The 17,262-nt window shown below is 35.5% G+C and overlaps 1 protein-coding gene across 8 annotated transcripts in view; it reads left to right on the top strand.

Annotated features, from left to right (window-relative positions):
* Positions 1–12,207, top strand: part of CACNA2D1 (calcium voltage-gated channel auxiliary subunit alpha2delta 1) — a 930,857-nt gene extending 918,650 nt beyond the window's left edge. For 7 of the 8 annotated variants that reach the window (XM_077469509.1, XM_077469512.1, XM_077469510.1 and 4 more), the window contains 2 exons: positions 1,370–1,452; positions 10,601–12,207. In XM_077469509.1, the coding sequence (XP_077325635.1) occupies positions 1,370–1,452; positions 10,601–10,717 (200 nt within the window). In that variant the 3' untranslated portion in view covers positions 10,718–12,207. Of the gene's footprint in view, positions 1–1,369; positions 1,453–2,467; positions 4,169–10,600 lie in introns of those variants that run through there. The other variant, XM_077469511.1, reaches the window with a different exon arrangement.
* Positions 12,208–17,262: the final 5,055 nt, after the last annotated feature.

A 17,262-nucleotide genomic window follows, 5' to 3' on the forward strand; every position in this document is an offset into this window, starting at 1 on the left:
AGGCTCCTCTTGTATTCTTGATTGCTTTTTGCTAATGATGATGTGATTGGCATGCCGTGGATACCTTTAACCAGAAAAACTTAACAAACAAACTTTCACAACAGGTAACCATTGAGTGAAAAATCGTTATCACTAGCATATAGATAAAAATCCACAATCTCCCAAGAGAAGGTCTTGACAGTAATAGAAAAACGCATCTGTGTATGGAGGAAAAGTCTAGAGACAAGGTTCTATGCACTAATGAACTCACCATAGCATTGTTGGCATTAGTGTATTTATAAATATTTCAGACAAATTATTCAGTGCTCTCAAAGGAGTGACCTACTCTGTTCCACTCAGGGGTAATTTTTGTGAAGAGGCTGATTTGTCACAAATTATGTGTTCTGCTTCAATGATTCATCACTCATTCAGGAACTTAGCAAATTCTCCTATTTCGTTTTCCATGTGACTAACTCTGTCTCCCACATCATGTATATCTGCGTGAATTGGTAAATCAATGTCTTTATGTCAGAGTGAATAGAACTTCTCAATGAGACATGCATATCTTTTACAGTTGTATCCATGCCCTTGTACACATGGTCGGACATTCCAACAACAAAATCCGTCGGATTTTGTCCAATGGATTTTGTCCAAAACTGGTGTTGCATACACACGGTCGGACAAAGTTGTCGGAAACTCCGATCGCTCGGAACGTGATGCTGTTATTTAGTTATGACGGGACTACGTTCAGGCTAGTAGCCAATAGCTTTGGTCTAGGAATTTGATCTGAGCATGCGTGGCACTTTGTCCGATCGGAAATTTTCTACAAACGATTGGACAAAGTCCGATTGGATCATGTTGGAAAATTTTTATATCCAGCTATCAAAATTTGTTGGTCAGACATTCCAACGGAAAAATTCTGATGAAGCCCACACATGGTTGCATTATCCGACAACGCGGTCCGATCGGACATTTTCTGTCGGAATGTCCAACCGTGTGTACAAGGGCTAAGACTGCCTGCATAAGTGTTGGAAAGACTAAAATAGAGGCCTTCAATTCTCTTGTGTCATCAAGGGTTAAACCAGGAGCACTTACCTGGCTGTTTCGGAGACTGTCTTTTTTTTGCTGGGCTGCTTATGAGAGAAGGTGTTTTGGAGACAATTCTTCAGGCCCAAAAAGTGGTGATTGCTGATGTTATGGGGGTTAGATCGCTACTGTGTAGCGGTTGGCACCCCTGCTGTTTGCTACAACAGGTAAAGAGACTGACTCACCCCCCCCCCCCCCCCCCCCATGGCAACAGCCTTTTAAACTTTATCCACTGTTATATTTTCAATGGTGAATTTATATTGAACAATTTTCTAGATTTAATTTCCTCAATTATTAACTACAGCTAATGGCCCTGATCCATGCCTGCTTGCTCAAAATCCAAGATACAGAAAAGGCCCCGATGTTTGCTTTGACCAAGATGAATTGGTAGGTCTTATTGTTGAACAGGAGTTTAAATTAGAGGAATATTTTAGTAAGTTTTCAGTAAGTGCATCATTTGCAGCTTCTATTGATTGTTTAATTGGTGCTAAACGTATTTCAAATAAAAAAATGTATGTTGGTAGTCTTTATAGCCATTGCAAAAGTATTACATTTATTCTGTTCTCATTTCCTTTATGGCATGCTATGGAAAGATTGTTAACATCAAAAATGCATTAAATATATCCATATATTTTGGTGAACTTATACTGCATGTGTCTTGCACCACTCTGCTACCTTTAAATGTCTTTTATAATTAAATTTTAATTCATGGCCGTATTATCTCAGCTCTGTCGTAAGCTACTTTCACACAATGTTTGAAAATATGGTGGAAAAATACCAGACTTTTTAGCTTCTTAATCTTCTTTCTGTTTCTGCAGCTTCAACTTTATTTTTATAGTCATAGTCTAGAAGAATAAATCTCCTGTTTTATCATCCATATAAGTACTAAGGATGTCATATTCAACAGTCTTTTTTCATTTAGTAATTAATTTTAAAATGCATTTATACATTTTGAAAAAAATATATGAATGTGTTAATACAATTAGGAAGCAGAACAAGGAGTTTTCTTGAACCTAGGGTTCAGCTATAGCAATAATAGCCCTAAAGGTTGCTATGTGATCAGCAAATGAAAATCCCTTTATTTTGCAGTTTCAATTTTAACTTGTTCACCAGTAGATGGGGACAGTTAGTTTCTGTTTTTAACTTATACTTAATTTAAATTTGCTATTTATGTTACTTGTCATAATTGTGTGAAAGTAACTATTGTTTTACTCATTAGCTAAATATGCTCATTAGCAGTGGTTTAGAATCTTAAAGCCATCTTAAATGTAGATTGTGAATCTCAATTCTAGGTGAATCGTGTGAGCTCATGTAACTGCTTGCCAACTGCATGACATCTCATCTTGTGTGTCTTTTATTGTTTTTTTTTTCTTCTGCTTGCAACTTTGCCTGTTATTAATAGGATGAGCCTTTGTGCACGCCAAGTGGTGCCTCTGCCTTGATGTCTACTTCTATCTTCATTTTACTGCAAGTATTCTTGTGTTGATGAGTTATAGTCTTATCATTTTTATTTTTTTATGTTTGATCAAAAAAAAAACCTGTACTGAGGGAAATATTAAGGCTTCCATTGCTGTCTTGTTCATCTAAAAATGATAGTGGTCTGGTGGTTATGCTGAACTAGTGCTTTCAATACCTATTGAGTCACTGACGTAGAAAAAGTATGCAGAGATCCTTGAGTACATGCTTTTTCTGGTTCAGTTACTCATAAAATGGTAAGTGCTTGTCTGCTTCTGGCATCAACATTTTCTAAGTCCACAATCGCAGCCTCTAGATTTAACTCAGCACATTAGCCCTTTAAATCAGGTCTTTATTTGCTTAGTAGTTAAGCCTTTCCTGTAAACATATTACAACATTTGGAGAATATTGATATCTTCCACTCGGAATACATATTTTACTTGGTCAACAGCAATGCCTTCTGGCAAATATATGTTTTTAGAGGGTGTAGAGACATTCTTTATTTGAAGCAGGTAACTATCTCATCTCAGGTAACACAATTCTAAGGTAAGGTAAATAGGTAATAACCGATTATGATACAATTATGATACAATTCAGAAAGGTCCTGCATATCCTTTATGGCCATTCAAAGTGGTCTTCATAGACATTGTGCAGGAATAGTCTTACCTTGCTTCCCTTTCAGAAACATCTTTGACAAGTAAAAGGTAAGGTAACTGATTAATATCCTACAATGTCCATCTTTGGGGGGGTAATCATACTGACAGTATGCATTCTTTGTAAGAATTCTGAAATCTATAACTATTAGTACTATGATAATCAATTGTTTCATTTAGATGTCGCTTCACACTTGGGACAAATTACAATGGATGATTAAAATGACATATCTTTTCACTTCCCTTGTTTTTTATTTCTTCCAACTTCTGCAGAATGGGAATTGAGTTTTGCGAAACACTACAAAAATACAGTATACGCAGTTTAGCTTGTACCATTGTAGTTACTTTACTAAGCAAATGTTGATCAGTCGCTTAAATTATCTAAATTGAGTCCAGTGTTTCTCAAACTGTTTGTCTTGTGGCGGACCAAAAAGATCTACAAATTTTCATGGCACATCTGAAAAGATTTAACACTTTTTGTGGTGAATAACATATATATTTAATTTTACATTTAATGTGAAGGATGTGCCTGCTTTCAAGAGCAAATCAGATTGGAGCAAGGCTCCAAAGATGAACGGAACCAACATTCTCTACTACTATAATATTATTAGAGCGATCGAGTTCCTCCCTGAGATCTCGCACAAATCTCATGTTATGAAAGGAAACAATGAATGACAGACTGGCAGAGATTGCATTTTTATATATGTTACTATTTTAACTTTTGCAACATTGATTTACCATTTAACTTTTCAATATGTGCAAGGCTACAAAACACTGCCAATTTTAAATATTTTTAAAAACTACCACGGCACATCTGCAAATCTCACACGGCACACAGTTTGAGAATCACTGCTATAAATATATCAGTTAATAGGTTTGTTGCTTAGGGCAGCAACTATAAAACCACTTTAACGATTCAGATATGCTGCCCACAATAAAGCACATATATTTCACAAAAACACAAAACAAGGCTGGAACAGGTGTTTCGCTGCTGTTTACAAAAATGGTAAAGCAAAAGTGTTCTGCATAGGTATTTTTTTTCTGAAACATTGAAACTTGATGAGTTTTTAAAAGCTTTTAAAAGCTCCATAAAGCTTTTTCTCCTAAGAGACCATACAAATGCCGAATAATCTGTATGTAAGTAAAGGTTTTTATAGCAGTGGCTCCTCTAAAAAGTGTCAAAACGTGCATGCAAAAAGTGTTGTACTACCTTTCTAGATTTAAAAAAATGTAAAATGTCTGAGAAAAGAAGTGAAAATTACGGTTCATAGGAACTGATCTAAGCTATTACTGTTTGTCTACCCAGAGTCCCCCAGGGGCCATGTTTGAAATTCCTATAAAAATATTGACTTCCTAAAGGTTAGAGCATAGACCTACCTAGTGCTGTAATTACAAAGAAGGCTGAGCACTGTACCCCAACACAAGCATGCAAATGGTAATCACCGCCAGGTGCAAAGCCAGGTACATGGGTAGCTTTGGAAAGCCTTGAAAGTGGCAACTAGGTTAGCGGAACAGATGAATGGCGAGCACTGAACAGGCACTCTAGTGTAAAGAAAACAGTTTTTATGTATGGGGAATGTAGTAGCATGTGCAGTCTTGAGATAAAGGAAGTTCCACATAAAACAATAATGTCCAAGAAAGATGCCAAGTTTATTGAAGTTATCAGACAAATCTTAGGCCGCGTACACACGGGCGGACTGTCCGCCCAACTAGGTTCGTCAAACAGTTTGACAAACAGTCCGTTCAAAATTAGCATGAACGGACTTGACCACACACGTCGAAACAACAGTCAGCTGAAAACTTGCGCGATGACGTGAACGGCACGTACGACGGGACGAGAAATTCGAAGTCCAATACACTGCAATGCAACCTTCGCCGTGTAAATTCTTTCTGAGCATGCGCGAGACTTAGTTTGTCAATGCCGAATAATCTGTTTGTAAGTAAAGGTTTTTATAGCAGTGGCTCCTCTAAAAAGTGTCAAAACGTGCATGCAAAAAGTGTTGTACTACCTTTCTAGATTTAAAAAAATGTAAAATGTCTGAGAAAAGAAGTGAAAATTACAGTTCATAGGAACTGATCTAAGCTATTACTGTTTGTCTACCCAGAGTCCCCCAGGGGCCATGTTTGAAATTCCTATAAAAATATTGACTTCCTAAAGGTTAGAGCATAGACCTACCTAGTGCTGTAATTACAAAGAAGGCTGAGCACTGTACCCCAACACAAGCATGCAAATGGTAATCACCGCCAGGTGCAAAGCCAGGTACATGGGTAGCTTTGGAAAGCCTTGAAAGTGGCAACTAGGTTAGCGGAACAGATGAATGGCGAGCACTGAACAGGCACTCTAGTGTAAAGAAAACAGTTTTTATGTATGGGGAATGTAGTAGCATGTGCAGTCTTGAGATAAAGGAAGTTCCACATAAAACAATAATGTCCAAGAAAGATGCCAAGTTTATTGAAGTTATCAGACAAATCTTAGGCCGCGTACACACGGGCGGACTGTCCGCCCAACTAGGTTCGTCAAACAGTTTGACAAACAGTCCGTTCAAAATTAGCATGAACGGACTTGACCACACACGTCGAAACAACAGTCCGCTGAAAACTTGCGCGATGACGTGAACGGCACGTATGACGGGACGAGAAATTCGAAGTCCAATACACTGCCATGCAACCTTCGCCGTGTAAATTCTTTCTGAGCATGCGCGAGACTTAGTTTGTCAAACAAGCCTACACACGAGCGGACTGTCCACTCAAACCAAGTTTCAGCGGACAGTCTTACGGAAATTCCGAAAAACTTTGTTTGTCAGACTGTCCGCTGAAACTGTCCGCTGAAGCCCACACACGAGCGGACTGTCCGCTGAAACACTGTTCAGCGGACAAAGTTGGGCGAACAGTCCGCCCGTGTGTACGCGGCCTTACTGAGCAGTAATCCCAGGCATTGATGGAAAGTTAGCAGGCTGAGAGCAGATGTAGTGTGCCAATCTCCAGTCAAACATCTAGCAAGGACAAGGAGATAGATGGCTACCAGCCATGATGGGGAAGCTCCAAGGCACTGTAACGAGGAAGTGATGTCAACAGAACCCCCGAAGTCTTCATCCTGTTTTATGTGGAACTTCCTTTAGCCCAAGACTATGTGCTCATGCTTTGAGTCCAGCTATTATATTCCCCATACACACAACAGACTTCCTTTTACACTGGATTGCCTGTTTCACACTAAGGTGCTCAAAGAATGCCCATAAAACATTGCATTTTTGCAGCACTTTTGCAGTGCATTTTTTTTAAGGTCATGTGTCTGAAAAACAACATTTTGCGATGCTTTTAAAGCACTTTTTGTGTGCTTTTCAGACGCTTTTAAAGCGCTTCCCTTTCATTTCAATGTAGTGGGGCATTTTTGAGGAGCTTTTTTAAAGTGCTCCAAACATGCTTCAAAGATGCTGCTTGCAGGACTTTTTTTTACCACCCTGCCAGCGCACCGCCCCAGTGTGAAAGCATCTATTGAAATGAATGGGAAGCAGTTTTCAGGAGCATTTTATGTGCTATTTTTAGCGCATAAGCGCCTGAAAAGTGCCTTAGTGTAAAAGGGGTCCTGGTACATACATTAGAATTATTTTCAGTAATAATCATAAACCTAGATATAATGCATAATGGGGATGTAAATGGAATTGGCTGGTGGAGGACAGACAGCAGCAGTTGTAAGTATGGCTGTAACTTTATATGAACTTAATATAATAATCTACTCACATGCAAGAGCTCAAAGATACAATCTTCTGCATAGTTACCAACATTAAAAAATAGTTGAGTGGGACATCATTAAGGTATTGAAAATAAAGATGTGGTGCATTAAGCAAAGAGCCCACCAAGCACGTTGTAACATGGCCAATAAAGTGGGTATCGGTTCATGGTTTATAGCTTGCACTATGACACCTTTGCCACTTTTCTGTGGTTTAGATACTATAGAGCCTGGGGTTACAATGAGAATTGTGGGAGTAAAATAACCCCCAACATTGATGTAAGTAGGAGGTGGAGAAGTGGAAACATGTGTGCAAAGAGGAAAAAGCTAAATAAAGTTACAGTGGTGTACAGCACATAAAGATAATCAATATCGTGTGTAAATTGACAACATGACACCAAGGAAGCCAACCATAGTTAAATTACACACACAGCCCAGGATATGTCCAACCCATTTTTTTTTTTTTTGGTGTCATATGGTAAATTGTAAGCAAGATGCTTTACATGCTATATTAATGATCTTTGTGGGCTGTACACCATTGCATTTTTCTTTATCTTGCTTAAAGTTGCATACCCTGTTCCTCATCCCCTGAGAAACTGGCTGATGTAATCCATGAAACACATTGAGATTATTTTTTTCTCCCTTTTTGCGCACATGAAAGATGTCTTTATATTTTTGTGGATAATTGAAGTACATGATGTTATGAAGCCGAGATAAAGAGTTATGCCTTGTACACATGGTCGGATCATTTCGACAACAAAATCCGTCAGATTTTTTCCGATGGATTTTGTCCTAAACTGGTGTTGCATACACACGGTTGGACAACGACCATTCGGAACGTGATGACATTCGTTCATTACGACGGGACTACGTTGAGGCTAGTAGCCAATAGCTTTGGTCTCTTAATTTGATCTGCGCATGTGTGGCACTTTGTCTGATTGGAATTCTCTACAAACTATCGGAAAAAGTCTGATCAGATTTTTTTGTCGGAAAATTTGAGATCCTGCTTTCAAATTTTTTCCGGCGGAATTTCCGACAGAAAAAGTCAGACACAGCCCACACACGATCGGATTTTCCGACAATATAATCCAATCTGACCTTTTCTGTTGGAATTTCCGACTGCGTGTACAAGGCATAATGAAATGAAACCATTACATTAATTTGCCCCTGCTTCTAACACTATTGTGCCAGCTTTAATATAATAAAAAAAGTATTTTATGAATGATAAATAAAATTATAGATTTTATTAATGAATATTGTGCTCTGGTATGTAAAAAGTCCCACATTTTTGTATTGGTGCTATAATGTCTGTAAGGAATGTGGGTACCTTTAATATAATGGATCTGATACTGTTCTAAGGTTTCCTCTTTTTCTTATGAATTGATTAATTTTATTTTCAACAGGATTGAATATTCTTTGCAAAGCAAAACTTCCCCACATTCTATAAGCTATGGGACAAAATTATTTTTTAAGTGCAACTTCCCTTGCAAAGGGACAGCCTATTTACTTTTAGTTAATCTCATTGACACTATTAACCACTTCCAGACTGCCGCACACCAATATACGTCCTTACTTTGAAGGGGGATATCGTGGTTATGACAGCAGCTAGCTGCCACAACCACGGTATTCTTTTGTTGGCCCGGTGGTCCAGTTTCCGATAAGAGTGATCTCTGTGGCGCATTTGCCGCAAGATAACTTTTATCGGCAGCGGGAGAAGGGCCCCCTCTCCACTCTGGTGCCCTCAGCCGCTTACCAGTGCCATCAGCAGCAGCTGAAGTGATCGGATCTTCACCCTGGCTGGGCATGGAGACGAGTGAGGGGAATATGGCCCCCACCTGTCTCCATAACAATGCAAGGCGGAAGCGATGTCAAAATGTCACTTTCGCCCACAGCTCTTAAAGGGACTTTTTTTTTAAATAAAATATTTTTAAATGATATTTAAAGATATTTAAAATGTCCAATTGAATTTTGTTGTCGGAAAATTTTAAATCCTGCTCTCAAACTTTTTTCATCGGAAATTCCAACAGAAAAAGTCTGATAGAGCCCACAGCCAATCAGATTTTCTGACAACATAATCTGATCTGACTTTTTCCTTCAAAATTTCCGACCGTGTGTATGGAGCATGATGGAACACAATATATAGGGATATGGGAAATGGTAGTGACAAAAACACACACACACACACGCACACATTGAACTAGATGGACTGGTGTCTTTATTCAGTCTTAAAAAACATGTAACTATATGTAACAAAGCACCACATAATTGCAATTGTATTTATATCCAGGGATTGATCAGCCTTACCCTATACTATACTGATTCATACATATTAGCAATATTTTGCTTTTATATAGACAACCTCCACACAGAAAAACTGTCATGAAGGAGCATTAAAGATAACTAAACCCACAATACCCATCAAGTATTTTACTAGAGGTGGAAGTGGGATAGGCCTCCGTAAAACGACAGGCTTTCAGGGACAGCCTAAAGGTGGACAGAGTAGGATAGCTGGACAGATTGGGGTAGGGAGTTCCAGAGGATGGGAGAGATGTGAGCTAATTGAGGGATTGGCAGAGAGGGATGGCTAGCCACTGAATGGTTGGAAAGCTTTAAACTTTAACACAGCACTAAGTAGTTTGCTTATAATGAGTGGTAAGTGTCAAGAACAAAGCATCTCCAAGTATTGTAGAAGTGCAGAGTTTCAAGATAAAACTCAATTTTTTTTTTTTTCAAACTACAATATTTTAAGGACCTTTGGTATCTTATGATCCTGTTCATCATGAATTATGGAAAGAGGTAGAGCACTGGTTAGCTTACTAAGGACACAGTTGCCAGCAGGAGTGATTAAATTAATATGCAGGTTTCCAAGTAGCTGTTACTTTAAAAAGAGAGGTGCATGTTGAGTTAGTTGGGCATGTTATGTGGCTGTTCAATTTAAGGCCCTAGAACAGACCCAAAACGTATCTCTCCAAGATAATTGCCAACTACATAGAATGCCCCAGGAAGTTTTGGCGTGCACTGTTGGGCTAAGGCAGGTCTGAGCTTGTATCTTTCAAATAACCGGACAACTGGAGCTCGGATGAATGTGTTTGCAACAACTCTGTGCTAACGTTTAAAAGCAGTACTATGGATATAAGTTTAAATGAGGTGTAGCTCTACTTATTTCCATAATCCAAGCAACTATGCATTCTTTTTTCACTTGCACATGGTAATTTTTTAGCAAAGGGGATTTTCACCATATTCACTTACAGTAGCTAAGGGGAAATCCCCTTGCAAAGTGAACAGGCTATTTGCTTTTTGTAAATTAAGCCAACTGTCAAGCTATCCAACATATATATGCCTAGTAGACCTTAAGACCAGAAGAAAAGCTAATGTAAAGAATAAAAAATATAGATAGATATAGAAGATTGCCTGCTTGAGTAGTGTCTTTTAAGGATTTCATCATCATGACTTAATCAACTTAAGGTTATAGAACTGACGTTTAATTTACCTATGTTGAAACTTTCTGCAGGTATACATTTGTTTTTTTCAGTTTTAGTGTTTATCTACTATGTATGATACTTTATTTGAAAAGGTAATACATTATTGTAAAAGATTTTTACATTACAACAATATGATTATATTTAATTTGTAGAATAAAAAAAAAAACAAGTTAGTGGGAGAACTTATTCTAAACACATCTTTATTTCTTGACTTATAGGAGGATGACGGGGATTGCGGTGGAGTATCTGGCTTGACTCCTTCACTATGGTCCATGATAGGCATTCAATTTGTCCTGCTCTGGCTTTTATCTGGTAGCAAGCATTGTCAGTTATGACCCTGAAAACCAAAATATGAATTACTAATGTCAACATCCTGCCAAAAGATTTACCCTGGATTTACCTTAAACAAGGTCACTTGATTGAGACCTTGGAAGAATGGCTGTGTTCATGCTGTAACTATTAATGTGTGAGAGATTCACAGAGGCATCTACAAAGCCTGCATGTTAGAGTGTCAAATCCTTAATGGTAAATTCTGAGAATGCTGCATCATCTATGCCATCAGAACAGAAATCTACAGTCAATGTGCTTTATTGAACAATCTAAGATGATCTTTGTTGCATCGTCAATGACTATATGTAAAAGGGCTCCCTTTAATATTGCTTCTGTACAACATGATTTGTAGAATTTCTTTTTTGAATTTCAGTTTGTTGCACTCCCAGCCCTTTATGCATCCACTTGTGTACATCAAATCTATTTTATTATTGTGCACTGTGTTTAGAAAAGAAAAACTACTGCTTTTAATATATAAATGTATGTAAAAAACTGAAATGCTCCTGTTTAGTCAAGTATAAATATTGTTTAGTCATCAAAAAAATATAAAAAAAACTGAAATGCCTTATAATGTATATTTAATGGCTTGATGAGCCATTTAAATGGGAGTAAAAAAAAAAAACATGCAGAAAGAAAATTCTAATGGTCTTATGGGCATAGAAAATTAAGTATATAGTGTATATTAACTGCATACACATTTTCATGGGTATTTGAGAGTATGACCTTTGTGACTCTCTAAGTGATGTGTAAATCTTTACAACTATAGTTTTGTACATGTAATTCTGTATATCAATGCTAACCAAATCCTTTTCAACTCAGAGATTTTAATTCAAAAATATTTTGGTTAGGAATCTTACCAATGGTATTTAGCATGTTAATGCTGCTGCTATTTTCTGTTCTGTTAGAATGAATTGGTTGGGATGAGTTCTGTAGTCTTTAGGCTTTTACTTTGAGTGAGTGTTTTTTTCTTGTGTGACCGCTCTCTGCAGTGTGTTGCTAATCATTCAGCTTTCATGATATATAGTATACCACGCGTGTTCGGGTACTGTGCAATGGAGTAAAAATAGTATAAATTAATGTATTCTAAAGATATCATTATATTGTATGATATCACAATCATTTATTTATTCTATATATTTAACACAGTAATCACAAAAGGAAACAGTACAAAAATTGGGTCTGTAAGAACAAAATTTACTAAACAGTGTATGCATGTTGTAGTGGTGCAGGTGGTAAAGGGAAGGGAAATTTCTTACTTGCTTGTTCAGACATATTATTAGGACATTCTTAGCAGTGCCAGAAATGTGTCATATGTGTGTATTTGTTGACGTCAGTGGTAAATGCCATTGCATGGTATCAATGTGCAGTCTGCTCGAAATATGGAAAAAACAGGGGTTCTTCGTCCATGGGACAGGTTCCAAATTATTGATCATCTTGTGTTTTTTCAACTTTTTTTCTAAACAATAAAGTAGTTGTTATCCATATTTTAATAAAACTATCACTAGTTTGACTGTATTTATATGATTTATGTATGCACTTGTTTTTAAAAACAACAACAAACATTCATAAACAAATGTAGACTGTTATTGACCTAAAAATGTTAATTACCTGGTTGTTGGTGCATTTAATATTTTATCCATTGGATCTCTTTGACAACATGGGGATTAATATTTTCAGCTGATCTCAGCAATTATAGCATTCATATTTTCTTATTACAAGCTTACTTTAAAGTGGATGTCCAGTCAAAGCTTTTTGTTTTGCATAGTGTGGGGAAGCATTAAAACAACTATCAAGTTTGTATTGCTATCTAGAATTTCATTAAAGAGATTGCTTTCATTTACTGTCAGATGACAACAGTTTTATTAAAAGGAAGCAAGGGAAAATCTGCAACATAGACACAAATAGGACTTAAAAGCAGTTAGGGTTTTTAATCTTTCCCTGCTCTACAAAAAATGCATGTTTATTTCTGTCTGTGCTGCTGTTGGGTCTGTTCCCTCAGTTCCTGTCTGGTGAAAATGAGGCAAAATCTCCCTAATAAAACCCAACGGGGGTTCTAACCCTTTCCCACTCTAAACTTTTTGCTTGAACATACACTTTAAGTACATTTTTGGTTGTAACTTGAGACATGAACTTGGAAGCAAAGTCATGAACACTATCTGAATTGTAAAATACAAATCTTAACCTCTAAAAAAAACTTTTAGAAAGGGAGATGGTGGGATCATTTAGAGGTGGGTTAGCATTGTGAATCAAGTCATTTTGAAGTAGTCATTTCTTCTGGTAATGCAACACAGTTACATTTTTGAAAAAAATTTAACTGTCGGCTGTAAATATCTTAACTTTTTCAAAAATTAATGACACCCTAGGCCTTGGCTTATAAGGACTACAAAATGTAAAATGCTATGCTGTTTTTATTAAGTTCTAATTTGTTTAAACAATTACTGCATAATCTACGAAGCTGGTTTACCTTAGCTACCCAGTTAATTCCTATATGGGATTTAACTGAATATTATTGAAATAGTAATTTGGCACTATGTTTTAACAATATTGTTATTAAATTACTCTAATTGATGCTGTGCTATACAATAATTTATTACTGTTATTTATATTAAAAAACATTTACAGTCAGGTTACTAAAGATTATCAGTGAAAAGTAAATCTTTATTAAAATTGTAGCATCTTTTTAACATAATTGTTACATTTTATGTTTTACTGTATAACCCTACACAAACTCTTCATCAAAATGCATCTTTTCCTCCTTTAGTTTAACAAAATTGACATTGTACTCTTGTCCACAATGTCATTAACAGCAGATATTTAACACTTAAACAATGAATTATAAAGGTTATCTGTGTCATGTCCAATGTATTTTTATGCATATTTATTAATATCTAGATGCTCTTTCACAGAGTCTGCTTTCAAGTTGGGACACTTTTTACAGTTCCTCATACCTTAAACATTAAACGACTATATTGTGAAAAATAAATCTCAGACAGCTTATAGATGGATTTTTATTGAGTGTTTTAATAGCTACATTTCCTTTCAAATGAAATCTATACTGGGTTTGGCCATACTCAAAAGGTAATATGTTCTCAAATTAGCTGCCTCTTTTGTTAACATTGTGCTATATATGGTAAACTTGGCATCCACAAACATTGTGGTGATAAGTAATCATAACATTTTTTTTTTTTTTTTTATATAGAAAACGTTAATCTCAGTCTTACCCTTATACACCAACTATTAATTTTTAAACCCAACCCTAGTCTGCACTAACTCCAACTCCAACACCATTTATTCAGTTTACCTGCACATGCTGTTTTTATTTTTGTTACCCCATTGGTAAGTCTGTTTGTATTTTGCTAAACATAGCAAGTCGATGAGTTATTAAGCAGCAAGGATCAGCCAACAATTTTAGTTTTAAAACTCCACTCATTTTAAACCAGATCAAGTAAACTCGAATTGACAAAGAACAAAACAGGTCTTCCATGCACACAAATGGTTCTCCAAAGCAAAGTCTGATGCTTTGATGTTATTCCTACAAGCTTGAATTAATCACCTGTTGAGTGTATATAATATATATCTATGTATATAAATATATATATATATAATATATATATATATATATATATATATATATATATATATATATATATATATATATATATATATATATATATATATATATATATATGTAACCTTAATATGTATGCTTTAAAACAAACTACTATATATGCTCAGTAAAAGTGTAAAAGTGCATATGATCACTGGACTGTTAATAACGTTTACTGAGACAAACTCACAAACCTTTTTTTTTTTTTTTTTAAAGAAGATGCAGTATCTACATGGTCTTTATATTGCATGGTATACTCATTTTCACCCTTCTGGGTAAACAATATTGATTTTAAAACATAATAATGAATAAAAAGTTTGCAAAGGTGCTATTTGACCAACAGACAATTGCAGCATAATTCTGTTCTGCTTAAGCTAAAATATTTGAAGAATGCATATAGAAATGTAGAAATGCCTACCAGGTTATTTACTAGGTTGTAGAACCTGCATTTTGAGGTATGAAAAAATATATATCCATAATTGTACTAATAGGAAAATTGCTATTCAAGAAAAGACCACGTATGTATACATTGTATTCATCGTGTTTATGTAGCTAGCTCTTATAGATACATCCATTACTGTGACACTACTGTAACCAGCATTTTTGTCTAATGTTCATAAGGGTTGTATATTGCTCATGACTTGCTGAGACCCATTGAAACTGGAGAAAAGAAAATAGGTGCAACATGCAACAGCTTGATTTTTTTCCTCTTTCAATGAATTGCAGCTCTGTATTTTAGCAACACATTTGCAGGAATATTATTTCATTACAAAATATGGTTGCCTCATCTGTGAATAGGTGACAAATTGTCACTTAAAAGGGCAAGTCCTAGTCAACTATACCCAGGAGTTCAGTGTGCAGCTTTCACTCAACTTCTGCTTGTCAGACCTCTGACTTGTTTCTTGAGTCCTGAATGTGGGTGCTACATGGACCTGTGGCCTTGTATTCACTTTAGAAGCATCTGAGATTTAACCATATATTTCAGGCCCAAACATTTTATGGAAAAACGTATGAGAAGCAACCTGCAGGTACTTGAATCTGCTTTTGCCAGGATATTCAAGTCAACGATCACAGACATATTTAAGTTGCAAATTGTACAGTTCCCTCGGTTGTTCCTGTTACCCTTATAGCTAAGTTATAATTTATCTTGAAGTTTTATTCTAACTGTATTTTTTGGGGAATTTGTAATATAATTTATTCTAAACAGTATTTCATTTATAGTTTGCTCATTGTTTTATCTTCCACCGAGAACATGTAAATTAAAATACAGCCACTTACATTTTTTGTATTATCCAAGTGATTACAATTGATACTATTCTGGAGTGTTTTGCACACGGAAACTATTTTCAAACATTTTTATATATCTGTAACTCAATCAAATGCTGTCATTTTATGGAAGGGAATCTGTTGCTCTGGCATTCATTGTAGTCAAAAGACCATCTTATTTTTTTGTATATAAATTTTAATTATTTTGAGTGTCAAATTTTGTAGTTACATGTGTTGTAAAAAACAGGAAAACATGATCTACTGAAGTTACTGCTAGCCAAAGGGTGAAATATTAACTTTTGTATTTTAATTTATATATTAAAAGCCAGCATCACTGCCAAAACATTGAATGTGGTTTATATTTGTATCTGCATTGTAACAAACTTTTCTTGGCAAGCTCAACTTGACATTGTTATACCTGAACACATTTGAAACATATTAATTTTTAATTAGTTGTAAATCAAGATTTATTGTTATATGCTTTTTAAATTTGTACATCTTGCTCCTAGTTTATCATTAGTGTTGGCTTTAGTAAGTTTACTCTATGTCTTGGTAAAATTTCTCTAAAGTGACCTTTTGCTGTTGGAGTATACAATACCTTAAATAAAAGACTATTACCCCTAGTCAAAGTTTGGACATTAAAAACTAAAAGTTGATTAAATTGCCTGGATTTATTACCTCATCCTGTGATCAGAAACCAGGTACAGCAAACACATAATGGAAAGGTTCTGAGGAAAGCATGGTCAATGTTTAGCAAAATGTGGATTTGCTATATGTAGTTAGTATTATAGACAGCTAGTTTTGGTACACCTTTGACTGTGTTTATTTGACAATTATCTACAGTATATAGCATCAAATACTAAGGCAGTTACATTGGCCATTTTAATATTAGCTCTTACTGAGTCCATGCTAATAGAGTTCAAGTTCATTGGATACTTATGTGGTCAAACCAGAATGATCTTGTCTTGTACCACTATAGGTCACACATGATTGTTTGCAATTAGGTAATTTTAGATACAGGAATACAAATTTTGTGGCAGATAAATGATCAAACATAGATAAAATATTCTTAAACTATCATATATATTTGCATAGTATATGAACAACTATTTATTTAAATATGGGCATTTAAGCACAAACGTTGAGTACATAAGTCAGAAACCGATTGGCTATCATGCACAGCTGAACAAGATTTTTCCCTCTACAGTTTTATTAACCCCTTAGTGTCCACATTTAATGATCCTGCAGCATCCACTTGTTTTATTTGGTAGAATTGAAATAACTTTAATTTACTTTTTGCGAATTGAAGTTGATGCTTTGCACCCTATTTTGTTGAATATTATATACACTAATAACTTACATTTATAATTTACTTTAGGCATCAAATTATAGATGTATACAATAGAAAAAAAACACTAGACAATGCTCTTCTAGAGTACTCATTCTTTGTTCCTTACATTTCCTTTTTTTTTGCTTTTGACACTTTTGTGTTTAGCCTAAAAACTATAATTTGCAAAGAAGCTGTAAATAATGTTAAAGAGGTAAATATAAATGATGGAAAATGTGTTAAAAATTTGTTGAAACCGGTATATGAAAATAAAGGGTTATCACTTAATCACACAGAATAATTTATTTATAATTGAAAACATATTTTAGGGAAAAAAGGGAAAAGCTGCA

Source organism: Lithobates pipiens, unplaced genomic scaffold, assembly GCF_037356315.1.
Source record: "Lithobates pipiens isolate NorthernLeopardFrog02 unplaced genomic scaffold, aLitPip1_a1.2 Scaffold_8, whole genome shotgun sequence".
Lineage (NCBI taxonomy): Eukaryota > Metazoa > Chordata > Amphibia > Anura > Ranidae > Lithobates > Lithobates pipiens.